Source organism: Salvelinus alpinus, chromosome 25, assembly GCF_045679555.1.
Source record: "Salvelinus alpinus chromosome 25, SLU_Salpinus.1, whole genome shotgun sequence".
NCBI lineage: Eukaryota > Metazoa > Chordata > Actinopteri > Salmoniformes > Salmonidae > Salvelinus > Salvelinus alpinus.
Window position 1 is genome coordinate 37,150,222 of NC_092110.1, and position 13,465 is coordinate 37,163,686.

General features: G+C 39.9%; 1 protein-coding gene across 4 annotated transcripts in view; it reads left to right on the top strand.

The window, feature by feature from the left end:
• LOC139553889 (calcipressin-3-like) overlaps positions 1-6,926 on the top strand; it is an 81,483-nt gene extending 74,557 nt beyond the window's left edge. For 2 of the 4 annotated variants that reach the window (XM_071366647.1, XM_071366649.1), the window contains one exon: positions 2,998-6,926. In XM_071366647.1, the coding sequence (XP_071222748.1) occupies positions 2,998-3,161 (164 nt within the window). In that variant the 3' untranslated portion in view covers positions 3,162-6,926. The remainder of the gene's footprint in view (positions 1-2,997) is intronic. The other 2 variants (XR_011670751.1, XR_011670750.1) reach the window with 2 other exon arrangements.
• Positions 6,927-13,465: the final 6,539 nt, after the last annotated feature.

Below are 13,465 nucleotides of genomic sequence, written 5' to 3' on the forward strand. Positions count from 1 at the left end.
TGTTGTAAAAAATGTTTTAGTTTAGTTTATTAATTTGACCATTTAAAAAAACAAGCACAAATAAATCTTAAAAGCCATACATGCACATTAATAAAATCATCGAGGATAACACACAATAAAGTCTGGGACTTATTTCCATTGTGGTCCTCTTGAGACAAGATGGCTATACAAGATCGAACACAGTACGGCAGTGAAATAATAAAACAAAAACATAAAAGAAGAACATCTATCTCATCATTCCAGTTACATCATAGGGGTTATTCATATGGGCACATATTTTTACTTTACTTTTAAAGCTGTCCAGAGAGGACGTTGTTTTAATAGGCAGAGGCAACTCATTCCATTCTGAGGCTCCAGTATACAAGAAAGTACCTTTCCCAGCATTACTCCTGAACCTGTATAAGCACAATGACTATTGTAGCTGGAAACGGACAATTTTTTATGGAATATCTACATAGGTGTACAGCGGCCCATTATCAGCAACCATCACTCCTGTGTTCCAATGGCACGTTGTGTTAGCTAATCCAAGTTTATCATTTTAAAAGGCTAATAAATCATTAGAAAACCCTTTTGCAATTATGTTAGCACAGCTGAAAACTGTTGTTCTGATTAAAGAAACAATAAAACTGGCCTTCTTTAGACTAGTTGAGTATCTGGAACATCAGCATTTGTAGGTTCGATTACAGGCTCCAAAATGGCCAGAAACAAAGTACTTTCTTCTGAAACTCGTCAGTCTATACTTGTTCAGAGAAATGAAGGCTATTCCATGTGAGAAATTGACAGAAACTGAAGATCTCGTACAATGCTGTGTCCTACTCCCTCACATAACGGCGCAAACTGGCTCTAACCAGAATAGAAAGAGGAGTGGGAGTCCCCGGTGCACAACTGAGCAAGAGGACAAGTACATTAGAGTGTCTAGTTTGAGAAACAGACGCCTCACAAGTCCTCAACTAGCAACTTTATTAAATATTACCCGCAAAACACCAGTCTCAACGTCAACAGTGGAGGCGACTCCGGGATGCTATGTAGATCTGTATGCCTATGTAGATATTCCATAAAAAATCAGCCATTTCCAGCTACAATGGTAATTTACAACATTAACAGTGTCTACACTGTATTTCTGATCAATTTTATGTTATTTTAATGGACAAAGAAATTGCTTTTCTTTCAAAAACAAGGACATTTCTAAGTGACGTCAAACTTTTGAATGGTAGTAAATATATATATATATACAGTTGTTTGTTGGGAAGGGCCCGTAAGTAAGCATTTCCCTGTTCATCTACACCTGTTGTTTATGAAGCATGTGACAAATAAAATTCAATTTTTTATAAGTGTAGTTTAGTAGTATATAGTATTAATATATACAGTTGAAGTCGGAAGTTTACATACACCTTAGCCAAATACATTTAAACGCAGTTTTTCACAACTCCTGACATTAAATCATAGTAAAAATTCCCTGTTTTAGGTCAGTTAGGATCGCCACATTATTTTAAGAATGTGAAATGTCAGAATAATAGTAGAGAGAATGATTTATTTCAGCTTTTATTTCTTTCATCACATTCCCAGTGGGTCAGAAGTTTACATACATTCAATTAGTATTTGGTAGTATTGCCTTTAAATTGTTTAACTTGGGTCAAACATTTCAGGTAGCCTTCCACAAGCTTCCCACAATAAGTTGGGTGAATTTTGGCCCATTCCTCCTGACAGAGCTGGTGTAACTGAGTCAGGTTTGTTTTGTAGGCCTCCTTGCTCGCACACACTTTTTCAGTTCTGCCCACAAATGTTCTACGGGATTGAGGTCAGGGTACTTGCGTACTATTGTTTGTACAGATGAACGTGGTACCGTCAGGCTTTTGGAAATTGCTCCCAAGGATGAACCAGATTTGTGGAGGTCTACAATTTTTTTTCTGAGGTCTTGGCTGATTTCTTTTGATTTTCCCATGATGTCAAGCAAAGAGGCACTGAGTTTGAAGGTAGGCCTTGAAATACATCCACAGGTACACCTCCAATTGACTCAAATGATGTCAATTAGCCCATCAGAAGCTTCTAAAGCCATGACATAATTTTCTGGAATTTTCCAAGCTGTTTAAAGGCACAGTCAACTGAGTGTATGTAAACTTCTGACCCGCTGGAATTGTGATGCAGTGAATTATAAGTGAAATAATCTGTCTGTAAACAATTGTTGGAAAAATCACTTGTGTCATCTACAAAGTAGATGTCCTAACCGACTTGCCAAAACTATAGTTTGTTAACAAGAAATGTGTGGAGTGGTTGAAAAACAAGTTTTAAGGACTCCAATCTAAGTGTATGTAAACTTCCGACTTCATCTCTCTCCCTATATATACGTATATGTATTCTGTCTCCTCTATTGGAGTAGTTTGGCACACGATAGCAACAGGAGCCAGTGTGATCCTATCCTAGCCTGCAGTACATTTCATTAACACAGCCAGTGTTATTCCAGCTGATAACGTCAGCCATCGCAGGGGAGGTTCCCTCTTTCATCTAGTGCTAGGCTAACACTCAGTTCATAGTTCTAGAGGAGCCATGTTATACAAGCATTTCGCTACACCTGCGATAACATCTGCTAAATATGTGTATGCAACCAATCAAATGTGATTTCATTTGATTTTCTGATCCTGCGGCTTAGTGGTTACCGTTGTTTTTTTTTATGTCTGTCGGGCTTATTTACAGGCTCCTCTACCTCTGGTACTATAGGCTTGGATCTGTCCTGCAGTCTGATCAATCTGCTTCAATTGTAGATCAGACTTTCATTGGCCATCTAATCAAGAGATTGAACCTGGAATGCGGCTGTAGGGCTGTTGATGGATGTGTGGCATTCTAAAGGCAAATCAAGTCTGGTGGATTAAAGTCTTTGTCGGTTTTTCTTCCTCTCTCTTTTTCACGCTCTCAAACCCCTTTCTACCCCTTTTCTCTCTCTCCTTCTCTATCCTTCCCTGTCTCTCTCCTTCCATCCCTCCCTACCCTCTCCTTCTTTAGGGGAGAAGTATGAACTGCATGCGGGCACTGAGTCAACCCCCAGCGTTGTGGTGCATGTGTGCGACAGCGATGCAGAGGATGACAACGACGAAGCGCGGCCCAAGCAGAAACAGCAGATCGTCCAAACCCGGCGCCCCGACGGCCCGTCGCAAGTCCTGAACTAGGACGCCCGTTACGGACCCCACTCCTACGACCGCAACACACACACGCACCAAGCCCTGTCTTCTCTGTCTCTGCAGTCGCACAGCACAGCAAGGCAACGCCCCTCATTTCAGTTCAACCCAAAACACACAAACAGCAGACAGTTGGTGGTGTTTGTGGAGGGAGCATGGCTATTGGATGGGATGAGGCGGTCTGGCCTGTATGGACGATGGAGGATGGATGAGATTTACACACACTCATCACACTCAAAGGAAAGGGAAGGGAGGAGGGGGGGGTGCCTAACTCTTGACCTCTGACCTCGGATCAGCCAGGGGCGGGTATGTAACACCTTGTCCTCCTAAAGCACCCTGTCATAGATTATACACTCAGCTCTCATCTGTAGTAGTTCCTCTCTAGTAGTATTTATTTCCTTCCTGCTTACTGTCACTGGTTAGTTGTGTCGCGCAGTGGTCTTTCGGGGACATGCAATACCTCTAATGAGGTTTTTGAGTTTCTTAACTTTTTTGATATAAATTTGTTCTTCTGATTGTTAGTCTGTTCTTCTTCTGCTATTTATGATATCAGCTGATTGGTTGTTTCTGCTAACACAGAATGAGGATTGGCTGTCTGGTATTCCTCTTCTTGTCTTCATGTATATATAAGAACATACTCCTACAGAGACTCAAATACTAAACTGTTGTATAAAGCAAAGGAACCTACGGAGGTCACACTACATAGCAACAGGTGGCCACGCGGTAACATCAAAGTTATGGTGGTGTTTGCATTTTATTTACATTTTGGGGGAGGGTCTGCTTATGTCCTTTTAATCAGAGAGGTGTCTATTGAAGTGTTGCTGAACTAGGTGTGCATTCTTCTTAAAATGTATTTGATACCACAAACAATTGTTTTTTTGCATGCTTACTAACGTAGTCGGGAGCTGAGGCATTTTATACTGGTCAAGATGACAGGGAAATGGAATGACGCTTAAGACGACACGCATATCTCTAGTTTTATAGTGTCAGGTGTGAGGGGGGAGGCTGGCTGAGTGAGTGAAAAGACAGAGTGAATGAGACCTTTACAGTGTGAGTAAAAGCCTAAGAGTTGGGCTTTAGGATAGGAGTAACGCCTAAGAGTTGGGCTTTAGGATAGGAGTAGAGGCTAAGACTAATCTCCTACAGGAGTGTTGACATTTTCGGAGGGCATTTATTTTATATTCCATCTTTCCAGTAATGTTTTGGGGTCTTGTTATGATATCAACACAGCTGTCTTCTTCTCAGACCTATATGGCTTGTTTTACACTGAGAATCTCTCTCTCTCTGGAGCTATACTAAAGGAATGTCCTGACTTTCCTCTGTCAGCTCTTAAAAGTTGAAGACTGCTTCTTAGTTCTTGCTGTAAATAGCTCAATAGTCAGTAGGTGGAAATAGTCCATTAGGTTTTAATGATTGACATTAAGCGTTGCTGAGAAATTGAAAAAGTTTAATTAGCCACCCAGCCTCTGGAGATAGCAACCAAAGCCTTCATCTCATATTGCAGTCACAGCACAAACCTTTGGAAACTCAAGAAACTAAAGAGAAAGTTTTTTTAAATGTTATTAAAAATGAGTTTTATTGTCACATGAAATGTGTTTTACAGGGTCAGCCATAGTAGTACAGCGCCCCTAGAGCAAATTACTCCAATTTGGAATACTGCTGCATTAACAGTTGTTATTTTGCTCACAACAAGTTCTTTCCAACTCCCAAATAAAATTAAGAATTAATTAATTAAGTGTGCTTTTAGTCATTCATTTTAATCCTAAATATCTTAGGAGTAAATTTAAGAGTAACTTTTACCAGAATGATAGACGTTTCTCCTGACCATGCACTTTGAATAACAACAAGCATAACATATCAACTATAATGTCATGTGTCTGTTATTACAATGATTTGATGCCATAAAAAGTCCCTCATGTTTTAGTTTTTTCACAAACATTCTCCATATAGTGAGTCTGTTGTATACAGGCAATTCCATGTAGTCTGTTGTATACATACTATTCCATGTAGTCTGTTGTATACAGAATTTTCCATGTAAGAGTCCTTGATTTCATTCCCAACCTGAAAAGGTGTTTTGAAACCAGTGTTTTTTTTAACAAAATAAAAGCCCAACCGTTGAGGGGGAGTGTTCCGGTGGGCCTCGGCGGTTAACCTAAACCTTTTCCGTGTTAGACAGCATGAAAAATGACAGATATTTTTGCTCATATTAGTAAACAAAAGATGGTCTGTCTGCATGCGAGCACTTTATTGTCAGCAGTCTTTTTTCTTCTCATTGTAGAGTCAGTCTTTTTTCTTCTCACTGTAAAGGCAGTCTTTTGTCTTCTCACTGTAAATGCAGTCTTTTTTCTTCTCATTGTAAAGGCCGTCTTTTTCTTCTCATTGTAGAGGCAGTCTTTTTTCTTCTCACTGTAGAGGCAGTCTTTTTTCTTCTCACTGTAAAGGAAGTATTTTTCTTCTCACTGTAAAGGCAGTCTTTTTCCTTCTCACTGTAAAGGCAGTCTTTTTTTCTCACTGTAAAGGCAGTCTTTTTTCTTCTCACTGTAAAGGCAGTCTTTTATTTTCACTGTGGAGGCAGTCTTTTCCTTCTCATTGTAGAGGCAGTCTTTTTTATTTTCACTGTAGAGGCAGTTTTTTTTATTTTCACTGTAGAGGCCGTATTTTTCTTCTCGTTGTAAAGGCCGTGTTTTTTCTTCTCACTGTGAAGGCAGTCTTTTTTATTTTCACTGTAGAGGCAGTCTTTTTCTTCTCGCTGTAAAGGCAGTCTTTTTCCTTCTCACTGTAAAGGCAGTCTTGCTAGAGAGAATGTTCTATATTTCTTTTGTTCTTTTAAAAAAAATCTTCTGTTTTTCAAAATAAACACCTGGGTAGCCTTCTCACTAGCAGAGCAGCGTGCGTTTAACACTCATCATCTCTCGCTACTGGGGGTTTGAAGGCTCGGAGGCCTTTGGATATATGTGCAGGAGTGTACTACTGAATAGGTGTGGTAGGAAGAACAGGAAAATGTGTCTTTTGAGATGATGGTTGGTTGCAACCACAGAACATATGTGTGTTTTTGTTAGTGTTTGTCCCTGGAACATAATTTCAAGTGCAAGCTTTGTCCTTTCAGAGGTGACTTCTAAAAACCAAGCAGCCAGCGAGTGTTGAAACACAATGCAATGGCACAGACACTTTCTAGTTGTGCTGACTTGTGATAATATTGCTGATTGATGACTAAGATAATGATTATGTTGACGAGGCTGATCTGATGTTTTCTACTGACCGCTGTCTCTGAAACTGGGAGCATTTTGGGTCACAGGCGAAACGAGAAACATTTATAGTGATTTTGTTGCTGACGCCAGTTCCAGTATGCAGCTAAAAAAATGTTGGCTTCTAATTTTATGTTGATGTAAAGATACAAATAAATAAAAAGTTTTGAAATGCTCGATCAAATCAATTCTTATTGTGTCGTGTTAAAAATTGACTCAGTTTAATGTTTGTTTTTTTGGAATGTCTACAAAACAAAACGGTCAATACCGTCCGTTACTGTTGTATACTGTTCTGTTGAAATCTGAATATTATGTCTAGTACTGTAGTTATCCAGAAAACGAAGTAGCAATCAAGCAATAATTTACAGTTATATACAGGTATCTGTATTTTATGTTGTGTACTAATTTCCAGAGTTGTTTTCTCTGACTGTTACAACAGTAATTGCTTATATTTGTGTGGTATGATTGTCATTCGTTTCACATGAGAAATACATAAAGAACTATTCTTAAAGATGTTTGGAGTTTGTGTTTTTTAAGCTCCGGCATAATCCGTTTTTCCTTTTGCCCTGAATGTACTGTATCTTCAAATATACAACATATGCTACGCTACAGTTGAAGTCGGAAGTTTACATACACTTAGGTTGGAGTCCTTAAAACTCGTTTTTCAACCACTCCACAAATGTCTTGTTAACAGACTATAGTTTTGGCAAGTCGGTTAGGACATCTACTTTGTGCATGACACAAGTAATTTTCCCAACAATTGTTTACAGACAGATTATTTCACTTATAATTTACTGTATCACAATTCCAGTGGGTCAGAAGTTTACATGCACTAAGCTGACTGCGCCTTTAAACAGCTTGGAAAATTCCAGAACATGATGTCATGACTTTAGAAGGTTCTGATGTGCTAATTGACATCATTTGAGTCAATTGGAGGTGTATCTGTGGATGTATTTCAAGGCCTACCTTCAAACTCAGTGCCTCTTTGCTTGACATCATGGGAAAATCAAAAGAAATCAGCCAAGACCTCAGGAAAAAAAATTATAGACCTCCACAAGTCTGGTTCATCCTTGAGAGCATTTTCCAAACACCACGTACCACGTTCATCTGTACAAACAATAATACGCAACTATAAACACCATGGGACCACGCAGCCGTTATACCGCTCAGGAAGGAGACGCGCTCTGTCTCCTAGAGATGAACGTACTTTGGTGCGAAAAGTGCAAATCAATCCCAGAACAACAGCAAAGGACCTCGTGAAGATGCTGGAGGAAACAGGTACAAAAGTATCTATATCCACAGTAAAACAAATCCTTTATCAACATAACCTGAAAGGCCGCTCAGCAAGGAAGAAGCCACTGCTCCAAAACCACCATAAAAAAAGCCAGACTACGGTTTGCAACTGCACATGGGGACAAACATCGTACTTTTTGGAGAAAAGTCCTCTGGTCTAATGAAACAAAAATAGAACTGTTTGGCCATAATGACCATCGTTATGTTTGGAAAAAGGGGGAGGCTTGCAAGCCGAAGAACACCATCCCAACCGTGAAGCACGGGGGTGGCAGCATTATGTTGTGGGGGTGCTTTGCTGCAGGAGGGACTGGTGCACTTCACAAAATAGATGGTATCATGAGGCAGGAAAATTATGTGGATATATTGAAGCAACATCTCAAGACATCAGTCAGGAAGTTAAAGCTTGGTCGCAAATGGGTCTTCCAAATGGATAATGACTCCAAGCATACTTCCAAAGTTGTGGCAAAATGGCTTAAGGACAACAAAGTCAAGGTATTGGAGTGTCCATCACAAAGCCCTGACCTCAATCCTATAGAACATTTGTGGGCAGAACTGTATAAGTGTGTGCGAGCAAGGAGGCATACAAACCTGACTCAGTTACACCAGCTTTTAAGGATTTCTTTCTTTTTACTTTTGGATTAAGTGCATATTGTTTTCTAGATATTATAACGGCACTGTTGAAGCTAGAAACCTGCGATAATATCTGCAAATCTTTGTACGACTTTATTTTATTTGACATTTCGTCCTTCGATAAGGTGGATGTTTCCATATGTTTTGGTAAAAATGGTCCCAGCCGTTACAAGTCATATGCCTTTAATCTAGCTTCTGAGGGCCTAGCTAATGGCTGAGATCACGAAAGAAAAATCCTGATTTGGATATTTTTTTCTCTTCAGTGTTAACCCTTTCCTTTCCAACACAACCTGAAGAAATGACATCAGAATATAATTGAAAAATAATGATATAATTAGAAACCCATTGAAATATTATTGAAAAGATTCAACTGAATTTAAATTGAAATGTGTATTTTAAAACTACAACAATTATTTATTTAATTCTTAGGCCTTTTTTTGAAGGTTTTAGAAGGCCCTCATGATTCCTCATTGTTCGAATTGTACATTGACCAAGCATTCTTTCAGTACAGTCAAATTCTAATAGGGCTGGTTTCTCAGGCACAGATTGAGCCTATATACTTTTTTAATGGAGATTCTCTCTGATCTTGCTTTTTAGTCCAGGAGTAGGTTTACTGTAATCTGTTTCTGGGAAACTGGCCCATAGTGTTTTGGAGTATTAGCTAAATCGTTCAATGAACACTAGGCCTACATTCGAAAAAATAGGACAAATATTTATGTATTTATTGCAGGTCTCTGTCATATCATACCTCGTCTGTCTGCCTTGACCGTGTTGAGAAGAAGCTTTTAATGCCGTGAAGAGATAAAGGCAGAGGAAGGAGGCTAATGGCAACACTTTAATCTACACCTCCGGTGGGAGAAGTGCACGAAAGTTGACTTGCTATTGTAAAGCCGCTTTGACTCACCTTTGACTGTACTGAAGTAGCAGATTTGTGTTTGTGTAGAATATATGGAAACTATCATAGGAAACATGATACGTACTGTGAGATATATTTAGTTCTGTATGTAGGGGCTGAACTAGCAATCAAAATAGCCATATAGTGGTGTGATATCTCAATGGCAACAAAGCAAAAATGAATACTGACATATATTAAAGAATATGACATAACCAATCTCTGCAGAGTAGCATGGTGTTCATTTTCAATGATTAAACGTTAATGAATTTCAAGCTATTAATCAGTAAGAAATCAACAATCCAAAGTCACTGCATCCCCCACCGTCTGTTTGTACTGGAGTGAGATCAACATAAAAGGGATGCCATTTTGAAAGATGCATTCATTCTTCTCCTGCATCTGTGTGAAATCTAATTTAGATCTTTAGAAGTGGCTTATCAAATAACCCTTATGTTAAACAACACTTTTTTTCCTGTATGGGAACTTTTCAAGCAAACAGGCAAACAGAGTTTAGCCCATTGGGAGCGGGCAGAAGAACAATACCTGTCAGGTTTAATGACTCAGTTACACTTTCTCACAAAAGAGGTAAAGTAAGTAAATAGGTTTGGAGTCCTAGAGGGCCACCACCTAGCCTCGCACAGGTAAATATACCTGGTCAAAAATACTGTTTGAAATCATTTAAAATACTTAATCTGTGCTTGATTGAGCTTGCCTAGCTCAATGGGCCAATAGAATAATCTCAAACGGCAAACCCCGCCCATCTGGCACTCCAGGAAGACTAGAGCAAACGCTCAATGTATTTGAAAGATTTCTAATAATATTTGAACCCAGGTGTGCAGGTAACATGAGGCTAACAGCTAGGAGAACGAACCATTGCTGCCTGTCATGGGATCTGGTCAGAAGAGAGGAAAGAAGAGGAGTGAAAAGAGAATTCCTCACAGAGAGAGAAAGCATATTTCCAATTCAGCGAGACACTTGTTGGCCAAGCCTTTCATTGAGGCTGTTTGTCTTGGTAATAGAATATCCCCCTTAGGGTGAGGGGAGTGGCTTTCTGAAAGAGAAAAGGCATCCCATTACATATGTGTTCTGTTAGACCAATCCAATGACCTGTGTACACAATATATTGTACGTTAGGAGGGTATATTACATCAAATGAAATGGGAAATACCCTATAGCTAGAGGGACATAAAATACATGATTTAGTTAGGGATCTTTTAGTTGGGGATCTTTTAGTTGGGGACTTTTTAGTGATGGACTTTTTAGTTGGGGACCTTTAAGTGACAGACCTCTTAGTGATGGACCTTTTAGTTGGGGATCTTTTAGTTGGGGACCTTTTAGTTGGGGACCTTTTAGTTACGGACCTTTTAGTTAGGGACCTTTTAGTTGGGGACCTTTTAGTTACGGACCTTTTAGTTGGGGACCTTTTAGTTGGGGACCTTTTAGTTGGGGACATTTTAGTTACAGACCTTTTAGTTGGGGACCTTTTAGTTGCTGACCTTTTAGTTGGGGACCTTTTAGTTTTGGACATTTTAGTTACTGACCTTTTAGTTACAGACCTTTAAGTTACGGATCTTTTAGTTACTGACCTTTTAGTTACTGACCTTTTAGTTACAGATCTTTAAGTTACGGATCTTTTAGTTACTGACCTTTTAGTTACAGACCTTTAAGTTACGGATCTTTTAGTTACTGACCTTTTAGTTACTGACCTTTTAGTTGCAGATCTTTTAGTTACGGATCTTTTAGTTACGGATCTTTTAGTTACGGATCTTTTAGTTACGGACCTTTTAGTTACGGACCTTTTAGTTACGGATCTTTTAGTTACGGACCTTTTAGTTACGGACCTTTTAGTTACAGACCTTTTAGTTACGGATCTTTTAGTTACGGACCTTTTAGTTACGGACCTTTTAGTTGGGGACCTTTTAGTTACAGACCTTTTAGTTACAGACCTTTTAGTTACTGACCTTTTAGTTACGGACCTTTTAGTTACGGATCTTTTAGTTACGGATCTTTTAGTTACGGATCTTTTAGTTACGGATCTTTTAGTTACGGATCTTTTAGTTACGGATCTTTTAGTTACGGATCTTTTAGTTACGGATCTTTTAGTTACGGACCTTTTAGTTACGGATCTTTTAGTTACGGATCTTTTAGTTACGGATCTTTTAGTTACGGATCTTTTAGTTGGGGACCTTTTAGTTACGGACCTTTTAGTTACGGACCTTTTAGTTACGGATCTTTTAGTTGGGGACCTTTTAGTTGGGGACCTTTTAGTGATGGACTTTTTAGTTAGGGACCTTTTAGTGATGGACTTTTTAGTTGGGGACCTTTTAGTTACGGACCTTTTAGTTGGGGACCTTTTAGTTACGGATCTTTTAGTTACGGATCTTTTAGTTGGGGACCTTTTAGTTACGGATCTTTTAGTTACGGATCTTTTAGTTGGGGACCTTTTAGTTACGGACCTTTTAGTTACAGACCTTTAAGTTACGGATATTTTAGTTGGGGACCTTTTAGTTGGGGACTTTTTAGTTACTGACCTTTTAGTGATGGACTTTTTAGTTGGGGACCTTTAAGTTGGGGGCCTTTTAGTTGGGGACCTTTTAGTTGGGGACCTTTTAGTTGGGGACGTTTTAGTTGGGGACCTTTTAGTTACGGACCTTTTAGTTGGGGACCTTTTAGTTGGGGACATTTTAGTTGGGGACCTTTTAGTTACGGACCTTTTAGTTGGGGACCTTTTAGTTGGGGACCTTTTAGTTACGGACCTTTTAGTTGGGGACCTTTTAGTTGGGGACGTTTTAGTTGGGGACCTTTTAGTTACGGACCTTTTAGTTGGGGACCTTTTACTTAGGGACCTTTTAGTTGGGGACGTTTTAGTTGGGGACCTTTTAGTTGGGGACCTTTTAGTTACGGACCTTTTTGTTGGGGACCTTTTAGTTGGGGACCTTTTAGTTTGGGACCTTTTAGTTGGGGACCTTTTAGTTGGGGACCTTTTACTTAGGGACCTTTTAGTTACGGACCTTTTAGTTACTGACCTTTTTGTGACGGAGCTTTTGTGACGGACATTTAATTTACGGACCTTTAGTTATGGACATTTTAGTTGGGGATCAGGGTTCAGGTCAGCGGGGTCATCTGGTTCTGGGCTTCCCCCTGTGGAATGCGGGCCTCGTTGGAGCAGAGATGTAGGGGAGAGGTTACTAGCACGTTCACCTGCCTCTTGCTCAAAGTCTGCTACCACCCAGAGGATGCCCACAGCCAGGGTAAGCAGAGTGACCCTTCTTGTAGGAGTAAAAGGAGTAACATCTTCTTCTTTTAGATAGTCTTCTTCTGGCTCTGCTACTTGCTTACAGTGGGAGGTGTGGTACCAGGTGTCTCCCTATGCACATTACCGCTGTTGGGGTGGTGAGGGCAATCAGAAGTGGTCCCTTCCACCTGGGTTTTAAAGGTTCTTTACCTTTTTGTTGCCTCCTGACCACTACGCAATCTCCAGGCTGGAGATCGGGATGGGGACGGTCATCAATGGGAGTTTGGGCAGCAGAGACCTGTGAGTGAACAGCTGGAATACAGTTGGTCAGAGCTATACAGTACTTCATCATAGTGTCATCCAACAGATGCAGATCTGGGACTGTAGCTGGTGGTGACGCGGGGGTCCTCAAGCGATGGGCCATCAGTACCTCATGTGAACTGAGGCCAGTTTCCTGGACTGAGGTGAAACATATTGAAACATGGCGATGGGTAGCACATCCACCCAGGTAAGTCCTGTTTGAGCACATATTTTTTTGTCCGTTTTATTTTTCAGAACACCATTGTAGTGTTCTACAAGTCCAGAACTTGCCAGGTGAAACGGTACATGCAAATTTCTCTTAACTTGCATCACGTCACACAATTATTTCATTATCTTCCAGGTGAAAAGTGTCCCCCTATCTTTATTATAACTTTGTGGTACGCCGAATCGTGAAACAATATCACATAACAGGCACAGTCTTTATTTGCTTCCTTATTAGATGTAGGGGAGGCTGCACTCCATTTGGAGTAGTTTTAAATCACTACATTTACATTTACGTCATTTAGCAGACGCTCTTATCCAGAGCGACTTACTACCAGCAAATATTTGTTCTTCTTTTTCACACTGCATTTACATAGTTACAGCATAGCTTCCATCCTTACATGGACTGTAATGGTTTTGCTCTTCAGAAGTTGGGGCACACACACACACACACACACACACACACACACACACACAC